This window comes from Chiloscyllium plagiosum, chromosome 1 (genome assembly GCF_004010195.1).
Source record: "Chiloscyllium plagiosum isolate BGI_BamShark_2017 chromosome 1, ASM401019v2, whole genome shotgun sequence".
Taxonomy (NCBI): Eukaryota; Metazoa; Chordata; class Chondrichthyes; order Orectolobiformes; family Hemiscylliidae; genus Chiloscyllium; species Chiloscyllium plagiosum.
This window is the reverse complement of record NC_057710.1, coordinates 70,601,006-70,622,838: the sequence shown is the minus strand read 5'-3', so window position 1 is coordinate 70,622,838 and position 21,833 is coordinate 70,601,006. Positions and strand designations below refer to the sequence as shown.

Genomic DNA, 21,833 nt, shown 5'->3' with positions numbered 1-21,833 from the left:
ACAACGTCAAAGGTCATTTCATTTTCCACTTGAGGACCCTGCAGTCTCTAGGTTTCAACATCAAGTTCAATATCTATAGAGCCTGATTTCATCCTTTCATGTTTTTTTTAACCCACCTCACACTAGGTCCTGTTATGACATGAGTTGCTTTTAGCACAGTCACCTGTTCCGATATACGCATTGGCTCATCATCACATTATATGGCTTGCATTTAGCACAGCTAACCCACATTTTCATTGTTAGCTCTTATAACCTCATTCAGCTTTTCTTCTGTCCTGGCTTGTTATCCATTATCTCCTTGTTTACCTACCTCTTTCATCTCTATCGCTTTGTGTTCTCCGGCTCACCTCTCCCCTCTTTACTGCCACATCCTCCCCTGCCCACCCCGCCTCAGTTATAAACACCAGGTTGTACCTGATGAAAGTAAAAAGGTAAAACTCAAAACTCTGCTTTCTTCACAGTTCTTTGTTTTATATTAATCGGCTGACTCTGGTAATATTCTGGGGTGCTGTCTTGATGGGTTATGGAATTTGAATGCAACAAAAATCTGGATCAATCTTTTAGTAATGACCAGGAACTGTTGTCAAGTGTTGGAAAAACCCATCTTGTTCACTAATATCATTTAGCAAATGAAGCGGCCATCCTTACTTGGTCTGGCTACCATGTGACTCCAGAGTCACAAGTAATGTGGTTGACTCTTAGCTCTCAAGTAGAGATGGGCAATAAATGCTGCCTTAGCCAGCAATACCCACGTCCCATGAATGAATTTAAAACTAGTAATAAACTGATTTAAAGAAGTTACAGCTCATTATAATTTAATTTGTTTTGGGTTCAATATCTGGATTGCTGCACAACTCGAGCAGCAGCGCACATGATGAATAAATAAATTGCAAACTTGGCAAAAAGGTTCGCTTGCATCTTTTCAGAAGCAGCACCAATGGACTGCAATTAAGATGAAAATCAAGTCTACAGAAGCTTAGCCAGTTCAATTTATCCCAATTCACCCAGTCCTTTTGCTCCAATGAATATTTGTAACAGGCCAAGAAAGAAGCATATTTATTTAATTAACTTTTACATTGTTCAAACAGTATCACAGCTCTCTCTCATATGGAAGCTGACTGTGCACTCGTGCCTGTTCATCTGTCTATATTTTGTCTGAAAACCAGATAAGATTTCACAAAAAAAACTCAAACTTATGCAACAATTGTTTTGAAAGGTTAATCTGGTGTCTGCATTAATTTTTACACAATCTGATCATTTCCTAATTATGTGATACAGAAAAGCAGAACATCATTGGATCTCAAAAGGGACAGACCTGTTATTCTGAGTTGCCCAAAGGTCTTTCTTTGCACCAGATTGCTACTGTGCAATTACTATGTCTTGTTTAAGACAAAGACTCTTATTAATGGCTATCCTCTACAACTTCAGACCAAGTCGGACCTCCTGCCTTAGCAGGCAGACGAGGACACTAGCAGTCATTGGCATCACTCCCTCCTCATATAATACTCATCATCAAAACAAAATCAAATTCTCCATTGAATCAACATTTAAAATGTGAAACTCCATGTTGCTTAGGATGAAGCTCTGGGTGTAATTCATGTCCTAGTCTTTCAATGTACTATTGTGTAGTAATTAGAGAATAACTCTTCTCCCTTTTCTATGTCTCGGAGTGCTACGAGAACCACGCATCGCAAAGGCCTGCAAAACAAATCAAATTATAAGAAATTTTAAGGACAAAAACAGATGAAACATAGATTACAAAATCTGTGAGTATCATAAATCTTCGTGGAAGTGCACCAGGAAGCTATTTCAATCCTTATTCCTTGTGTTAGCTTTCAAGTTAGTAGTTTTGTGTTTTCCTGGATTTTCACTGTAACATTTGAGCTTTGTATTCAAGTGTTTAACCAACTCACCTTTAAACAGTAATATCATTTTCTTAAACAATATTTTTTCACTATTATTGTAAGAAAAAGGCTTAATGCAACTTCCATTTTCATTCTCAATACTAATCCAAAATGTTACCAATTCACTAATAAGCAGAAATAATATTTCACTCCTTACTCTCTGAAATCCTTCGTAAATCTGAATAATGTAACATTGTCAAGTATTCCCTCATAATTCTGTTGTACCCTCTCAATCAAGCATGTTTTAAATGAATTCATATTAACCTCTTTTCCATTAGTTTTGCACTGATTTTTTTTCTAACCACTTTACCCTACTGCATGACGATCTAAATATATTGGAGGTTTCGATCCATCTGTTTTCTTTATTATTCATTCATGGAATTTAGCTATCATGGGTGAGGCCAGCATTTATTGCCCATATCGAGCTGTCCTTGAGAAGGTGGTGGTTAAGAGTTGCCTTCTTGAACAACTGCAGTCCATTTACTGTAGGTATAACCACAATGCTGTTACAGTGGGAGTTCTAGGATTTTGATCCAGTAACACTGAAGGAAGGGTGCCACTAAGTTCCAGGCACTGCCCATCTCCAACAGAAACTATCACTCTTAATACTCAATGATAATGCAAATTCAATAAAAGAGTGAAAAACAGGTTTGATTGGGAGGAGGGGGGATAGAGTGAAGAGAATACAGAAACTGAACCTTAAAAGCTTCTATAACTATGTAAAGAGAAAAAAATGAAATCCAGAAAATTATAATGGGGGATAAAGAAATGGGCAAACAATTGAACCATACTTCGGTTCTGTCTTCACAAGGATGACACAAATAACCTCCCAGGAATATTAGGGAACCAAAGGGTCTAGTGAGAGGGTGGAATTGAAGGACATCAGTATTAGTCAGAAAATTGTGCTGGGGAAATTAACAGGGTTAAAGTCTCACAACCTAACAAGGCCTAATCATCTTCATCCCAGAGCGAGTAATAAAGGAAGTGGCCCTGGAAATATTAGATACATTCATGGGCATCTTCCAAAATTCCATAAAGTCTGAGGCAGTTCGTATGGATTGGAGGATGGCAAAGGTAACCCAACTATTTCAAAAAGGAGGGGATTAAAAACATTACAGATCAGTTAGAATAACATCAGTAATGGGAAAACTGCTAGAGTCTACTATTAACAAAAATGTGATAACAGAACATTTGGGAAATATTAAGGGGAGTGAACAAAGCCAGCCAAATCAATCCAAAATTGGTTGACAGGAAAACATGGCAAGGATCTTCTGAGTGGCTAGCTGTGACTAGTGGGGGCCCTCAAGGACCAGTGTTTGGGTCCCAGCTATTCACAGCATATATGTAAATGACCTGAATGAGGAAACTAAATGCAATATTTTCACATTTGCTGAAGACACAAAAATGGGGCAGTTGAATGAGTGGGCAAACATGGCAGATGCGGTACAATGTGGCTAAATGTGAAGATATACACGTTTGGTGTCAAAAACAGATAGGAAGAGTATTATTTAAATGGAGATATATTGGGAAGCATGGATGTACACGGGGTTCTGGATGTCCTGTACACCAGTCAATGAAAGTAGGCTGGCTGCTGCAGAAAGCAAATTGGTCTTCATTGCAAGGTGATTGGAGTTCAGAAGTGGGGATGTACCATGCAGTTCTACAGGGTCTTGGCAAGGCTAAGCCGAGAGTAGTGTTGGTCTTCCTACCCAAGAGTGGATATTCTTGCTCTAGAAAGAGTGCAGTGGCGGTTCACTGGGCTTGATACTGGGGATAATCAATCTGTCCAGCAAGGAGAACTTGGTTGGACTGAGTCTGTATTCACTAGAACTTAGACAGCTGAGGGGGATCTGATTGAAACATGCAAAATTTTAACAGTGTTGGACAGACTTGATGCCGGGGAGCTGATTTCACTGGTTGGTGTGTGCAGAAATGACAGGAGGATACAAAGATGAGTGAACCTGTGGATTTTTTAACCTCATAGGCTGTGGAGGCCAAGTCACTGAATACATTCAATGAAGAGATAGATACATTTTATTTTAAAGTCATCCAGGGTGTGGAGAGAATGTGAGAATATGGCATTGAGACAGAGGATTGACCATGATTGGACTGGATGATGGAGCAGATTCGAAGGACCGAATGGCCTACCCCATGCAATTTTCTATTACTATTGCTCAATTGCCCACTGTCAACAAGCCTGGACCTTACTATTGATTTGTAATTGAAATTACTAGTAATATAATTGCTGTGGCTACAAAAGCAGATCAGATGCTAGGAATCTTACAGCAAGTAGCTTGTCTTTTGACTTCCACAAAGTACAAGTGAGGAGCGTGATGGAATACTCCCCACTTGCCTGGATGGGTGCAGCTCCAACAACACTCAAGAAGCTTGACACCATCCAGGACAAAGCAGCCCACTGGATTGGCACCACACCCACAAGCATCCACTCTCTCCACCACTGACGCTCAGTAGCAGCAGTTTGTACTATCTATAAGATACATTGGAGAAACTCACCAAAGATATTCAGACAGCACCTTCCAAACCCACGACTATTTCGATCTAGAAGGGCAGGAGCAGCAGATACATCCTCCACCTCAAGTTCTCCTTCAAGCGACTCACCACGTCAAACCCCTGGAACTAGTACTGTGGGTATACATACTCCAAGTGGACTGAAGCAGTTCATGAAGGCAGTTCACCACCACCTTCTTGAGGGAAATTCGGGATAAGCAATAAGTGACGGCCCAGTCAGCACCACTCACATCCCGTGAATAAAAGAATTTCTAAGTCAGAATGGTGAGGGGTGATTAGGTCCTTATTTTTCTGTACTAATTGTCCAGTCTCACTATAGCCTGTTCTCTGGTTAGATCCAGAACATGCTGTGCTAAGAAACCATCCTGAAAACAATTCTTCACCAAGGAGATTTCGCATACGTGACTTGCCAGAGGATTGGAAATCTGCTATGGTAACATCTTTATTTAAAAAGGAAATGAGATAAGAAACATAACTAAAGGCCAGTTAGATTTACAACTATCATTGGGAAAATGTTGCAGTCAATTTTGAATATGTAATAACAAAGCATTTAGAAATATATAATCAAACAAAATCAATATGGTTTCATGAAGGGAAAATCATACTTGACAAATTTACTATAAAATGTTTTGAGGTGGTAACAAGCAGGATAGATAAAGTGAATGTAATATATTTGGATTTTCAAAGTATTTGATAAGGCATCACACATTAGGCTCCTTAACAAGATGAGCCAAAGGTGCTGGAGGTAGATATCAGCACAGATAGAGCATTGGCTAACTAATAGAAGACAGAGAGTTGAGATAAGGGGTATTTTCAGGATGGTGACCTGTAACTATGGAGTCCCACAGAGATCAATACCAGGGCTGCCTCAATTTTATTTACAATATATATTAATGACTTGGAGGAGGAAATTGAATGTGCTATGGTCAAGTTTGCAAATTAAACAAAAATATTGGAAAGGCAAGTGGTGAGGATGACACAAAAGGTCTGCAGAGGAATTTCGGCAGTTTCAGTGAGTAGGCAAAGCCTTGGTAGATGGAATATAGTGTTTGAAAATCTGAGGATATGAATATTATGTAATTGGAGAAAAATTGCAAAAAGCTATAGAACAGAAAAAATTTGAGTCCTCGTGCGTAATTCATAAAAAGTTTCACCCAAATTCAGAAGGTAAGAGGGAAGGTATTTGGAATGTTGGCCTTTATTTCAAAGGGAATAGAACAGAATAGTACAGAGGATTTGCTAAAATGATACAAGGCATTAGTCTGATCACAGCTAGAAACACTGAACTGTTTTGGGCCCCTTATCAGAAGGAAGATATGCTGGCATTAGAGGCAGTCCAGATATGGTTCACTACGCTGATCCTAGGTACGGAGTGGCTATCTTATGAGAAGTCGAGTAGGTTACGTTGTACTCATTAGAAGAATGAGAGGCAACCTTATCAAACATATAAGATTTTTAGTGGACTTGACAAGGTAGATGTGGACAGGTTCTTTTCTCTGGTGGGAGAGTATAAAACTAGAAAGCATAATCTCAGAAGAAGCGGTCACCCATTTAAGACAGTGATGAGGAGGAATTTCTTGTCTCAGGGTAGAGTGTATTTATGGAGTTCTTTATTGGAGGGCTGCCAAGGTTGGGTCATCAAGTATATTAAAGGCTGGGATAGACAGATTTTTAATCAGTAAAAGAATCAAACATTATGGATTCAAGGCAGGAAAGTGGGTTTGAAGATTATCAAATCAGCCATGATCTCACTAACCAGTGGAACAGACTCAATTAGCTGAATGGCCTGCTTCTTTATATGGCCTTTTCTAGTCTATATGTAGATCAAAATCCCCCATGATTACTGTGGTGCTTTTGTGGCAATACTTTACATCTATCCCACCACGTGGTTCCTGTTAGGGGATCTGTACACCACTCCAACAAGTGACATCCTGCCCTTATCATTGCTCATCTTTACCCAAACTCTTTCCATAGTTAGTTTCCTGCATTTAGATCATCCCTGTACATAGTGCTAACACCACTATTAACTAACAGAATTAAATAAACAAGTGACAAATTCTTCACCTTTCTGCCTTTTTACCAATATTTTTCTTCACATCTATAATCTTATTGTTCTAATTGCTTATAACTATTTTAATTCGTGCCCCTCAGAGACAACATGTACTGACAATTTTCCATCTGTCTGCAAAAAGAACTAGCTTTGATTCTGCAGCACCAATCTAAATTCTTAAAACTACAACTTCTTCCAAAAGAAGTGGTTTCTACCAAAAACTATAACTGCATCTATACATGCACCCCGCATTGAACTTTGGATGTGAATGTTAAATGGGCAGGCATATTACTTAGCTATACTGAACTATTAACTGCTTCAAAACTACACAAGATGCTTTATAAAGACCACTTTCTTCCAAGATTACCTGGTTATTTATACTTCTCCTTTGAGCTTCATTCAAAACGAAAATTCAAATTTCCAACCTCCATATCCAATGCTTTATATCTGTACCACCTCTTGTCTATCTTTCCAATGAGTTGAATTCAAAATCTTGGCCTTGTTTACAATTTCCTTCATTGCCTTACCTCACTCTACTGTAGCAATTACCTGAAGGGTTGCACCCAAGCCTATACTATTTGAAAGCTTATCCACTGCTGCTTCCTGTGGTGGGAGTTTTCAGCCACCATGGATATGCACTGGTTTCCTTCCTTACATCTCTGCTTCACTACTTAAACCATAAGAAATAGGAACAGGAGCAGACTGTCCAGCCCCCGCACCTGCTCCACTATTCAACGGGATTATTGCTGATCCGACATTCCTTGTATCCACTTTCCTGCCCTTTCCTCATAACCCTTGATTCCCCGGCTGATCAAGATTCTATTTCAGCCTTGAATATACACAAGGACTCTTCCCCCGCAGCTCTCTGTGGCAAGCAGTTCCAATAACTCAACCATCTGAGAGAAGAAATTCCTCCCCATCTCCGTCTTAAATTATTACCTCTTTATTCTGAGACTATGCCCTCTGGTCCTAGACTGTCCCATGAGAGGAAGCATCCTCTCAGCATTTACCCTGTCAAACTCCTTAAGAATCTTATATGTTTCAATGAGATCACTTCTCATTATTTTAAACACCAAAGAGTACAGACCTGAGTCCTCAACCACTCCTTATATGATATGCAGGTGCTGGCTTTGGACTGGGGTGGACAAACTCAGGTTATGATCCAACAGACTTACTTGAAATCACAAGCTTTCGGAATGCTTCTCCTTCATCACTTGACAATAAAGTAGCACACTCGGAAAGTTTGTGATTTCAAATAAACCTGTTGCACTATAAGCTGGTGTTGTGTGGCTCTTTATGTAACAAGCCCATCATCCCCAGAATCATTCTTGTAAACCTCCTCTGGACCCCTCCAACACCAGCACATCCTTCCTTAGATACGGGACCCAAAACAGTTCACAGAATTCCAGATGCGGTCTGACCAGAGCCTTATACAGCCCCAGCAATACGTCTCTGCTCTTGTATTCTTGTCCCCTCGAAATGAATGCTAACATTGCATTTGCCTTCCTAACCACCAACTAAATCGGTTTTGTTAACCTGAAGAGAATCCTGAACTAGGACTCCCGAAACACTTTATATTTCAGATTTCCAAATCCTTTCCCCATTTAGAAAATAGTCCATGCCTTTATTCTTTCTCCAAGTGCATAACCTCACTCTTTTCCACATTGTAATTCATATTCCACTTCTTTGGCCACTCTCCTAACCTGTCCAAGTTTTTCTTCAGTCTCCCCACTTCCTCAACACTACTTGTCCTCCACCTACCTTTGTGTCATCCGCAAACTTAGCAACAATGCCATCACTTTCTTAGTCCAGATTGTTTACCTATAACATGAATAGGCGGTCCCAACATGGAGTCTTGTGGAGCTCCACTAGACACCAGCTGCCATCCTGAAAAAGACTCCTTTATCCCCACTCTCTGCCTCTCCCAGTCAGCCAATCCTCTATCAAATAAATTTCCTCAAATAAGGAGACCAAAACTGTTCACAATACTCCAGAGGTGGTCTCACCATTTTCAGCAAGACATCCTATTCTTATACTCCAATCTACTTGAAATAAGATCCAACATTCCATTAGCCTTTCTGATTATCTGCTGCACCTGTGGTAGCTTTCAGTGTTTCATGCACAAGTACTCCAAAGTCCTGCAAGTTTTCTCCATTTAAATAATTTTCTGTACTTTTGTTCTCCCTTTCAAAGTGAACAACATTGCACTTGCCCACATCATTATCCATTTGACAACTTCTTATCAATATCTCTCTGTATCTGTTTGTACCCCTCTTGCAACCTGCCTTTCCACTTATTTTTGTGTCATCTGCAAATTTTGGCAACAGTCCATTATGTTCCTTTCTTCAAGTCAATAATATATTGTAAGGCGGTTGTGGTCCCAGCACTAACCCCTGCAGAATCCCACTGGTCAGGGGTTGCCGACCCGCCGGTTCCTGCCCATGAGCTCATTCTCTACTCCTGCCAAAATGCTACCTCTCACACCGTGGGCTCTTATGTCTTAATCTTTTGTGGGAACCTTAGTAAATGCCTTCTAGAAGTTCAAATGCAACACAGCTACTGGTTCCCCTCTATCCACTCTGGTTGAAACTTTCTGAAAAAAACTCTAATAAATTAGTCAGACACTATTTCCCTTTCATGAAGCCATACTGAATCTGCTGGATTAGGTTACGATTTTTTAATTGTTCTGCTACAACTTTCTTAATTGATTCCAATACCTTTCCAACAGACTCATTAGACATTAACTTTGGACTAATCAACTTGTAGTTACCTGCTTTTTGCCTCCCTCCATTTCTGAATTGGGGTGTCACATCAATAGTTTTCTAATCCTCTGGTACTTCTCCAGAGTCTAATAAACGTTGGTAAATTAAAACCAATGCATCCACTGTATATGTAGGTACCTCTTTTAGGATCCTAGGATGTGAGTTACCAGGGCCTAAGGATCTATCTACCTTTTGTCTCACTAATTTGTCTATTACTAATTATTTAGTAGTGGTGGTACTACCTAACTCCCCCTCCATTGTCTTTAGCATTAATGGGATGTTTAAAGTATCTTTCACCATAAATATTTGTTTAACTCCTCTGCCATTTTCTTGTTCCCAAAAGCCATCTCCCTAGATTCATTTTCTATATTTACTTTGACCTCTCTTTTCCTTTTTATTGTCAGTTTTTATATTTCTCCATAGTTTTCGTTTGTAACTTATTTTCTGTCTTTATTCTCTTTATACCTCTTCTTTGCTGGATTCTGAATTTATCCCAGCATTATGAGCGATCGCCAATTTTGGCTTCCTCATATGCTACTCCTTTCAACTCAATGCTCTTGTTAATTTCCTTGGTCAGCCATGGTTAGTTTATCCCTCTCCTAGACTTCTTCCTCCTTACAGGGATTTATTTTTGCTGTGAGTCAAGAATGGCCTCCTTAAATATCTGCCATTGTTTGCTTCCAGTCATTCCTGCTCATCTATCTGCCCAGTTTACTTTAGCTAACTCTACTGTCATTTCATTGTAATTCCCTTTATTTAAGTTAAACACAGTTGTTTTTGTCCCAAGTTCCTCAATCTCAAACTGAATGTTAAATTCTATCATGTTGTAAATACTACTTCAACTGAAGGGATTTTTCATTCATTTATTACACCTGCTTCATTACCCATTACCAGATCCAAGGTAACCTGCTCCTTGGTTACGTCCATGACCTAATGCTCTAGAAAACTATCTATAATGCATCTCCGAATTCATTGCCGTAGCAACCTTTTCCAATTTGATTAATTCAATTAACATGAAGATTAAAGTCACCTACAATTTTTCCTCTATGCTTTTTTCATGTTCTTATTAGTTGTTTATTTATAGCTTTTCCCACAGAGTGGCTACTGTTTGGGTGGTTTGTACCCTACTCCTACCGATGAGTTCCTTCCCTTTACCACCATCCAAATGGAGTTTACATCACCGAGCCTGGATCATCTCTCACAACTGTCCTCATTTAATCTCTTACTAACAGTGCTACCTGCCATCTTACCCATTCCTTTTGTTTTTCCAAAAGATCTAATATGCCTGAATGTTAAGTTCTCAGTTTTGGTCTACTTGTATCCATGTTTCCATAATGGCTTTGAGATCATGTTCATTTACCTCGACTGCACTGTCAGTTTATCTACCTTATTCCAAGAGCTTTATGTATTAAGACAGAAAACTTTTAAGTTTGTTCTATTATTGAATTCCCCTCCATTTTTGTGGTTCCTTGGTACAATATGACATTCACACATGCTGTCTTTTCCTTTCATTTTCTGACAATAATCAACTCCATAACTAATCTGAATTCCAACCTTCTCAAACTCTCAACCTGGCCAGAGAGAAAAGTGTCTATTCCCTTGACCACACTATCCCTAATTACAAATAAATTTCTCTCTTCTCTCCCTTCTCGCATGGCTCCCTGTATCTCCGTCTTATGGTCAGTTTGCTTATCTTCCCTCCATCCCCGTTCTTATCCACACAGGGAGCAAGAATCTCAAACCTGTTAGACAAGCTCAAGGGCTGAGGCTCCTTCAGTACTATCTCCTGGATCCCTCTACCTGCCTCACAGGTAGTCACAGCCTCCCATCCCTGACCACTGACTGAATTGGAGGTAGTTAATCTAAGGGATGTGACTACCTCCTGCAACACAGTGTCTATGTAACTCTCCCCTTTCCTGATGTGTCGGAGTTTTCAGAGCTCAGATTCCAGTTCATCAACTCTGAGCCAGAGTTCCTTAAGCAACTAACACCCCTGGCCTTGCACCTCCATTTTATTTACTTCGTTCCTAATATGATTTTTAAAAATTTCATACTGGTCCTACCTTTTCCTATTTCTTTGATCATCTTTGGTTCAATTACATCTCGGTATCGGTTTACCATAGGAACAGTGGAACAACTTTCATCCCACAAGTCTGTTTTGCCATAAAATTAGATCACAACTGGCCTGGATCTTAACTACCTTCACCTGTAACTCTTGATAACTTTGCCAAACAAAAATCCATTAATCTGTTCTCAGATTTTCAATTAATTTAAGCACAGCAGTTTATGGAGCAAAGCATATTTCTAGATTTCTAATATATATTGTGAGAAAATGTATTTTCTGAAATTAACCCATAACCCCACACATGTTCACTCTAATTTTAAGGTTATTTCAGACTCTTCCATCAAAGAACATACTTCCCTCTTTTTCTATACAGTAACTTAGGGATGCTATAAAAATGCAAGTTGTTGTGCAGTTGTATTTTGTGCTCCATCACATTCTGAGAGACCCTTTGGCAGTCTTATTAATTACAGAATTGAATGATTTCCATTAAACACTTTGTATAAATATAAATATCAAACAATGACAAATATGAACAGATTAAGTCTGTAGTATTACTTCTACACATTGTATATGTGATGACTAGTTAAATCTCTCAGCTGAACAAGGCTTTAGACAGACATGCATAAAGCATTTTATTCAATACATTTTGATTAATATCAATTATTTGGATGAGAGCGTACAACGCATGATTAGTAAGTTTGCAAATGACATTAAAATTGGGAAAATGGGGACAGTGAGGAATGTTATCAAAAATTGCAGCAGGACCTTGATCAGCTGGGGAAGTGGGCCAAGAAATGGCAAATGGAGTTTGATATAAATAAGTGTGAGATGTTGCATTTTGGAAAGTCAAATCAAGGTAGGAGTTCATTGTGAATGGTCAGACCTTAAGGAGTGTAGTGGAATAGAGGGGCACTGGAGTTCAGGTGCATGGTTCTCTTGAAAGTGGAGTCACAGGTGGACAGGACAGTGAAAGAGGCTTTTGGAACACTGACCTTCATTAGTTGGGAAGTTGGGAAGTTATGTGCAGTTAGACAGGATGCTGGTGAGGCTGCACTCGGAGTATTGTGTTCAGTTTTGGTCACCTTGCTATAGGAAAGATGTTATTAAACTGGAAAGAGCGCAGAAGGAATTTACATGGATGTTGCCTGGACTCAACAATCTAAGTTATAGGGAGAGGTTGGACAAGCTAGGACTTTTCTCTTTAGAGAATAGGAGACTGAGGGGGGATCTTGTAGAAGTGCATAAGATCATGAGAGGCATGGATAGAGTGAATGCATTGTCTTTTTCCCAGAGTGGGGAATTGTGGACTAGATGACATCAGTTTAAGGTTAGAGGGGAAAGAATAAAAGGGAACTTGAGAGCAGCTTTTTTACATTCCATATGTACGGATATGGAATGAGCTGTGAGCAGAAGTGGTTGAGGTAGGTACATTAACATTTAAAAGGCATTTGGACAAATACATGGATAGGAAAGATTTAGAAGGATATGGGCCAAGTGCAGGGCAATGGGGTGAGCGTGGATGGACATTTTGGTCGGCATGGACCATTTGGGCCAAAGGGCCTGTCTCCGTTCTGTTGGACTCTATGACTTTGTGATGCTGATGTTTAATGATAAAATAATAAATCTTAGCTCAAATATAATTGGGACCAACCTTTCCACATTTTGACCATAATTAACATTAGGAATGTACTGACGGAGCTCTATAGGAAATGTTGCAGGAACATCAAACTCCTGATAGCACACATTGGCTGCTTTCTCTGAAACAAAAAAACATACTAGATTAGTCTTTACTTAAACATATGAACAAACTTTGCAGAGTTTTCTCCCATAATTCTTTAATTGTTTATTACTGTACTTGAAGCATGCTACCAACTTTCAAATTCTAGCTTAATATACAAACTTTAGCAAAGATATTTTCTGGTCGTTTCACTGGTCTTGTCCTGAGATTCTATTCCTGAATGTAATGATGATTGTTTAGTTGACCATTGCCAAAACTTCTGATTTGAGTCTGACACGGTTCACTTTTAAAGAAAATTCTGTTGTATGGCTCTCCATCAAATTTACAGTTATAATTCGCTTCCCTTCAAATGTTTCTTCTCTGTAATAAATCTTTAACTGAGTTTGCTAAGGGCAGTGTTCCTTTAACATCAATAACCTCCTACATTCATCATCTATTTTCCTAACAGTAAAGATGTTCTCATCAGTGTCCTAGGCAATATGTATCCCTCAACAACATAATTACCTATCTACTTATAAATTAACTGTTGTATTTTCAAACTAAAACCTTTATTAGTTTTAAAAAGACGTGGATGCCTTAACACAGTGACAAACATTATACAAATGCAAAAAATTTATTTCTCTGCATTTGTCAATTTCTTTCACATCTCAATGCCACCAATTATATCTGCAACTTGTACATTTGCCACCAATGATAAGGTCTCTCATTCATCAACTGAAAGGTAATAAGTGCCCCCACGTCTCAAATGGTCATCACTAATTTCTTGTAATTGTAACAAAATTCAAAATTTAACATTCATCACATTTGGTCCTTTCTTATTAATGTTCATTTGTACTTAAGTTCAAATAAGGGTTATCCATGCAGGATAGATGAATGTTTGTGTAGAAACATTAGTGATTGAACCAGTTTCCAGTTACAATAGAGCAGGGGACTTATCCACTACCTTCTGCTCCAATTAAGCTTATTGCAAGTTTAAGTTACAGGCAGCAAGTATGCCTGTGTGCAGCTGCCAGGGGAATTATCCTTTATCAATCTGTTTGGACATATTATAACACACATCTAGGACAGATAGGACTTGAACTCAGTTCTTCTGTTTCAGAGGCAGAGTGTACAATGAAGATGGTGTCCAATCCACTTCAACTGGAATGAATCTGTGTGTTTGGTGTTATTATTACCATCTAGTAAAGTGAACCATCAAGCTGACCCTGTCAGCTTCAAATATACAGACAGGATGCTATTGATGTAATTGCAGCCTCAGTTGCTATTTTAACCTGAAGATTGAGTGAGAGAGAAGTGAGTGAAAGTTATTGAGTCTGGACAACATGAAGGTCAACAAGGTGAGAGTTTTACATTTGCTTTTATCTTTCTTCTGGGCTTCAAGTACCAGAAAAAAGAATAGCTAGCTACGTTGTGTGTATCATCAAAATAGGCTGTTTATTTGTTTATGTATTGCCAAATATTTGGATTGGTATTGTACTTCATTGTCCAAACCAAACACCTAGTTTGTTGTCTGTTGAAGTCAAAGAGATCATGTGAGATCATAAGGGCACATAGCAAGTCTGAATACAGTGACAGTGTCATTTATTTTAATGTTACAATTACTGATGCATAAGATGTGTGGAGTCATAAACTGCCTGTAGGCACAGTTCACTTTTGGCAGGCCTTTGATGCTGAGCTCAAGTATCTAGCGTACTAGTCAAGATACACTTTTGGATCTATTTTTAGTTGACTATGTTAATAATGAAAGCAAGACAATCTCTTCTGAACTCAGATGGCACTCCCATAACTTCTTAATTGTTAATACTGTCTTCAAGTGTCTCAGTTTTCTTGCTGGTGAATTGCAGCTTCATTAATTATACCAATGCCATGCACAACAACAAGTTTTACAAAGACCCTAAAATGAAAACAACATACCATTAGAACAGTTGTTGACGTACTGACCCACAGCTAACGGATTAACTGGGATTTCTGTCAGCCAAGAGACATCATTTGTTTTATAAGGGCCAAGCCTGTCCCGCCCACAGCATGATCTGAAAGTGGTCAGAGAAATTTAAACAAAGCAATGCATGCAAACATATTTATTTTGATAAACTGTGCAGAGGATAAACCTTCTACATTAAAAAAAAAACGTTCCTAGTAAGGTTTGCAGTGTTCCATTAAATAACAATTTTGTGGTCTCATACTGCAATGTCTCAGTTTTAACACACTGTACCACAAACATCTGAGTTGAGCGTGAACCTCCAATTATCCACACCCAGAATTCCCAGTTGCAGGTATATCATTATGGGCAGGAGCTGAGTGAAACCAAGGAAGGGAACTGGCAGATAAGTCACAGTGAATTTGTCTTATGTTTTTTGTACAAAGCACCAAGTTTCATCAAGAAGAGATTCAAGATCAAGTAATCTGCTCCTCATCTTGACCATGGGCAGTATCTAAAGACAACTAGGGAGAAGGGAGACAACAAGGCTACAAACATCATATACTTCAATCAGGAGAGGAACAGTTGACATGAACAAATTGTTAAACACTCCAGGTGTGGTACAATACCAGATTCAACCAAAGTTAAGAGCAATAAAACTAGCACTTTTTAAAAATGAATGCTTAAATGTATCTCTGGACATTCACATGATAAACACCCATTTCAAGAGTGTGATATAACTCACTTAGATGCTCAAACCAATCAGCAAACCTTTAGTAGAAATAATGGGCAATGCTCAAAGGATGAAGAGTTCATTAATTATTTTAAATTTTCTCTTAATTCTTTAGTTACTAGCAACATGAAAATGCATGCCTAACATAACAGTAAAGCTCCAATGAATCAGTACAGTCATTCCCACAATACTGAAGTTCTGATCTAGAACTAGGTACTAAAAGATTAATTATATATTAATGAGAAATTCTTTAAAAGCTTGGAATCTTCCAATAATAAGCAAATTATACAACTAATACTGACAGTTCTTCATTGGGCTGACAGTACAACAAAAATATAGTACATTTAACTTGATTTTAAAAAAGACACCCTCCTTCAAGAAGGGTTCAAATAATATTTGATCCCATGTTGCATAAGACGACATTAGGACAGGTGACCAAAGGTTTGGTGGAATAATGAAGATAGAGGAGATCCAAACTGGAGAAGTTCAGATATTGGGAGAGACGTACGCTAGTGGAAGATACAGAGCAAGAAAGGGCAAGTCATTGAATTCAGTTATAACTTCACACAAAGACAAATTTCACAAAATTATAAGTGCAGTATCTGACCTCACAAATCGATTTAAAAGGTGACTAAAACTCACTTATAAATAACTTTAGATATTCCTTTATCGTTCCCATCAATCAACACACCATCAATACATCGAAAAATAAATGGGTTGCCCATTGACTGGAAAAAGATAGGTTCATATTGCTGATAGATAGTACCTGTTAGCTCATAAAAAGACCATTAGTTAAATACAAATAATATCATTAGATTTTACAGATGCACAAATACACACACGTACCTGTTGAGGAGAAGGGAAGTTTGGCCAATTTATTCAATGGGGAATGACACTATAAGGTTTTCAAATTTAGTCAATGGCTTTGTTCGATGGCCTACACTTACAAATACCATTCGTATGCTGTACTGTTCTACATCCTAAGACTTGTAATCCAAGCAATCTGCTTTATTTTATTGATTGAATTGAACTCATTTTCTAGCCAAATGTTGTTAACTTAGGGGAAACAACTACTTCTTATACAATGATATACAATACTGCTCCAATTTGATACAAGCCCTTCGTTAGAACAAGCTTCTTTCCAGTATGAGTGCAACTCAGCAGGGACCGATTGTCAAGGAGATGCTTTTTTGTAAGGAGAAGGCACACAGCTGCCTTTGGTAGCGTGATGAAGACTCCGAATGTGCAAGACGTCAAAACTGGTTGAACCCCCAGAACTGCAAATAGTTGTACAGTTGAGGATGGCTGAGGATTTGTAAATAATTATCAAACTAATGTGTCATCAGTATGCTAATACAGATCACCAAGCATGGGGCCAATGGGTTAACAGCATTTAGTCTGCATTCGAATACAGGCAGCAGATGTGGACAAGTTCAGTCTTTCAGATGGTGTCAGGTAGTGGGACAGCAGCAGCAGATTGGTGTAATCAAGATCAAATGAAACAAGGATATGAGTGATGGCTTCAGAAGTCTATGTAATTTATAACAACAAACTAACATCCAAAATGACTTTACACTCCTAAAGTCACTGGGAATCCATTACTTTTATGCAAAGTGTAAACATTCAGACAACTAACTCAAAATGTATAAACAGAGTTAAAACCCTGAAAGAAACAGCTGTTGAGAATCACAGACAACAGAAAGCAGAATTTTAACACACTTGTGTTGCATCAACCAATTTCATAGTAAACACCAACAGCAGGATGGTCCATTTAACTCACATAAGGTCATACCCATAATTCATAACTAATAAGTTATAATCTAAAGTCAATTAGACATGAATTCTATTTGTAATATTTCTACTGTATTCATTATAAGACCTGTTAATAGCAAAAGCATTAGCAATAGGCAAAAATTTTCCCTGTATAAATAAGTAAACTACAGTACAAAAATATTAACATATAATATATGCATGTTCACCCACAGAAAATACAGAGTGACATGCAATGGTTAATTTCAAATTAAAGTGAAACTTCCTTCTAGCTTTGTCAATAGGAATCCCATGTTTAAACTGTCAACATTTACCTACATTATCTCTTCTGTCTGTTTATACTATGATTTCCACTTTAAATATCAAAGAATTTAATCTTAATATTAGCAATTGCTTCAAACTAAGCACATTCATTTGTATTGTTGGTCTTCAAGCCAGCAGCATGCAGCTCCACTAAAATTCCACTGGGTAGCAGTGTAGAACTACTTTGCAGAGATATTTGAAACCACCCAGCATCTAAAAGTCACCAATTCCTTAGACTCTCAATCAGATACTGAACTTGGAATTACATTTCTTCTGCAGAAGTGTCAACTCTGATCACACATCCCACCCATGTATCTGAAGACCATGGAAACCATAGACTCCCTACAAAGTGGTAGCAGGCCATTCGGCCTAACAAGTTAACACTAACCCTCCAAAGAGTACCCTACCCAGACACACTATCCCTGTAACTCTATTCCTGCCTTTTCCCATGGCTAACACACCTAACCTGCATACTCCTGAACACAATGGATAATTTAGCGTGGCCAATCCACCTAACCTGCACATCTTTGGATTGCAAGAGGAAACCAGAGCACCCAGAGGAAACCCACACAGACAAGGAGAGAACATGAGAGTCACTTGAGGGTGGAATCGAACCTGGGTTTCTGGCACTGTGAGGCAGCGTGCCATGGTTCCATAAGAAAATGTCAATTTTCAATTCCCCTCAAAAGCCACCCAGTCTTCACTGTGAGTCTTCACCAATGCCGCCCTGTGTTCCCAAAGTAGTGCAGGATATTATAGCCAATCCAACAATAGTGACATCTTGTTTTTCCTTTTGACACTGTTTAGGCACTGCTGCTTTACCTTCCCAATCAATCTTCCATTAACAAATGGCAGCCCTGGAACCACATCTCCTCCAACTCCCACCCCGTCCCCATTACCCTGTGGCCGGATGGGCCACTCAAAATGATGGATTTACAAAAACATTGACAATAAATGAGCATGCTGGGAAACTGAGGCAAGCCTTGGCCAAGGTGACTGTGCTAATAAACATGTTCCAGAATCCAGACAGGCTGCAGCTACAGACAGAATGTAATTAACCCCGCAGCTGCAGACAATATACACTCGAATTTGAATTGAATAGAATCAACCGGATTGCTATCCCCAGGACAATTGGAACTTTGAGTTGTTTGTCAGACATAGGGGTGCCTCACACCCTTTTTTGGAGAGGGCTACCTGATCTGTATGCACCTAACACCCCCAGGAATAAATGCCCAAGGACAACCCTGACATCGACAGATCAATGCCTTGTTGGGGTCTGTCAATCAGGATGACCAATCCCTGATCGATCCACTGGAAGACACTAAAGGCCCTCCCAAAAGGACTGGAGCATCTACTAACTCTAAGAATTGTTGCAACATCATCCTCTGGAGCGGTAACTCGAGACCAACCAACGAGAAGAGATGACACCCCTGGGGCTACGGAGAGAAGATGACCAGATGGTCATCACCACGTGGATCTAGGCCAAGATCGAGTGTGGTGGGATATGATCATCCAGAGTTAAGTTAAGCATAAGATAGTTGATTAGATTTAAAGTGTAAATTGTTAGTTTCTGGTGTATTTTGTTGTTCTTGCATTAATTGTGTTAAATAAATAAATAAAATTGTTTACTATTATTAAGAATCGACTCGTAGTTTCTTTGCTAGACATAAGTTAAACATGCTGTGTGTGTGGCAGGCACAACAATCCTCTTAACCGAGCATCACTAAACCCTGGCAGCCTCGCTTGTGATAGTTACTTTGAGCATAGTGCTGAAGCTCATCTGTGCCCCTCCCTAACTAATCATTGGTTTTGTTCTGAATGAAAGCCCTCCTGACCCTGGGGCAGGAAGAGATGTGAAGGCGAGGTTGGGAAAAGGGAGTGGGAATGAGGAGGGGGGAAGGGATCAGGATAAATGAGCAAGGGACGGCTGTACATTGAGTGAAAGGAGGAACAGCATGGAAGGGAAGAGATGGGAATGTTGGGGCAGGTCAACCAGAAAGGAGAGAATGTAAAGACACAGGGAAGGCTCAAGTGAGCAGGCAACAAGGCAGGACCAGGTGAATAGCCAGACATAGAGACAAAGGAAGATAGAGATGCCAGAAGAGAAAAGCACACTCATAGCAACCAGTACAAATGGTTTCAGCAAACAGAATGTAAAGTGGCCTGGTATTAATTTACAAAATAAAGAAAGCAGTCACACTGACATAAACAATGTCTTAACAAAACATGTATAAAATGCTAACAAAGAATTGCAGGATATTAAAGTTGTAAAAAGAAAAATGACTTCTGTACCAGGGTACATGCAAACAATGGCTCCTTTCGGCACTCTGCCTGTGGTAACAAACACCCCTCTTCCCGCAAAGAAAAGTGAACTAGTTGCACGATTGATAATGAATCCAAATGTTTTAAATATTGTCTCATTAGGGTTCAAATCCATTTCGCTTCCTTTTGATTTTTTCTCAATTTGTTTAGTTGATTGAAAATGAGTAAACATTTCATTGTATTTTGATTGGATATTTCCTGGCAGCAGATTAAGAAATTCAGCTTGATTGCTCAAATCACTCAAGAACAAAGCATGAAATAGCTTCAGTAATGACGCCTCAACCACTTGATCAGAAATAACTTTATCCAAAGAATCTTCTGCAACCAATCGTACTGTCCTGCAATAATCAATAATAAAAAAATTAGTCACATACTTTGAAATGTCTTGCATCATGTTCCCTGGTGATTTTACAAAGGCACAGAATTTGAATATCTTCCTTTTATTTGCAGAAAACAGGTCCTACATTCAAATAGGTGCCATTTCAAACAAGTGTAAACGAGCCACACGATGAGCTTGACTGATCACCTTAAATTGATTGTCAGTGTACTATTACTGCACTGGACTATCAGGTTTGGTTAGGTAAAAACAATGACTGCAGATGCTGGAAACCAGATTCTGGATTAGTGGTGCTGGAAGAGCACAGCAGTTCAGGCATTTGGTTATTCAACTAAAGACGTGGAATGGGATTTAATCCCCAAATCTGAGGGGCTCCCAACTCAGCGGAGGTGACACTGATTAATAAGAGATTTGATTGAGGTATTGATAACCATGAATGATTTCTGGCAGAATGAATAAAGTAAAATGATTGTCAGCAGTAGAAAGATCAATAAGGAGCGGACACAGATTTAACATTGTGTAAGCAAAAACAGACACTGTAGAATACAGAACAGAATAATGTGTCTGTGCCCACCACGATGCCATTCTAAAATAATCCCATCTGTCTGCACATGGTCTGTTATCCCTCTATTTCCTGCCTATCTGGGAGTGGGTCAAAATGCCTCTTAAATGTTGCTATCGTATATGCTTCCACCCAAGGTCATTCCAGACACCATCGAACCTTGCATTTCTCCTTTAAAAGGTCCCTCTCTCAACTTAAACCTATGGTCCCCAGTATTTAATATTCCATCCTGGGAAAAAAAGAATCTGACTATTCACTGTGCCTCTCATAATTTCATATCTTTCTACAAAGTCGCCCTTCAACCTCTGACACTCAAAGTTTGTCCAACTTCTTAATATAGTTAATACAATCCAATTCAGGCGACATCCAGCTAAACCTCTTTTAGTCCCTGCCCAAAGCCTCAAGACTATGGAATCTAAATTCAGGCACAGCAAATAAGGGGACACCTATGAGAAAGGGTCAGTCAATGCAGGATGGAGGATGTTGCTCATAAACTTGATTGAGTTTTTTGAAGAAGTAACAAAGACGATTAATGAGGACAAATCGGTAGATGTGATCTATATGGACTTCAGTAAGGTGTTCAACAAGGTTCCCCATGGGAAACTGGTTAGCAGGGTTAGATCTCACGGAATACAGGGAGAACTAGCCATTTGGGTACAGAACTGGCTCAAAGGTAGAAGACAGAGGGTGGTGGTGGAGGGTTGTTTTTCAGACTGGAGACCTGTGACCAGTGGAGTGCCACAAGGATCGGTGCTGGGTCCTCTACTTTTTGTAATTTATATAAATGATTTGGATGCAAGCATAAGACGTACAGTTAGTAAGTTTGCAGATGACACCAAA

At 39.1% G+C, this 21,833-nt stretch overlaps 1 protein-coding gene across 1 annotated transcript in view; it reads right to left on the bottom strand.

Moving 5' to 3' along the window:
* Window positions 1-1,040: 1,040 nt before the first annotated feature.
* Window positions 1,041-21,833, bottom strand: part of setd9 (SET domain containing 9) — a 26,415-nt gene continuing 5,622 nt past the window's right edge. The window contains exons 2-6 of the mRNA XM_043689064.1: window positions 20,065-20,432; window positions 16,342-16,465; window positions 14,963-15,078; window positions 12,962-13,067; window positions 1,041-1,698 (exon numbers count right to left, since the gene is read on the bottom strand). Coding sequence (XP_043544999.1) covers window positions 1,611-1,698; window positions 12,962-13,067; window positions 14,963-15,078; window positions 16,342-16,465; window positions 20,065-20,432 — 802 coding nt within the window. The 3' untranslated portion in view covers window positions 1,041-1,610. The remainder of the gene's footprint in view (window positions 1,699-12,961; window positions 13,068-14,962; window positions 15,079-16,341; window positions 16,466-20,064; window positions 20,433-21,833) is intronic.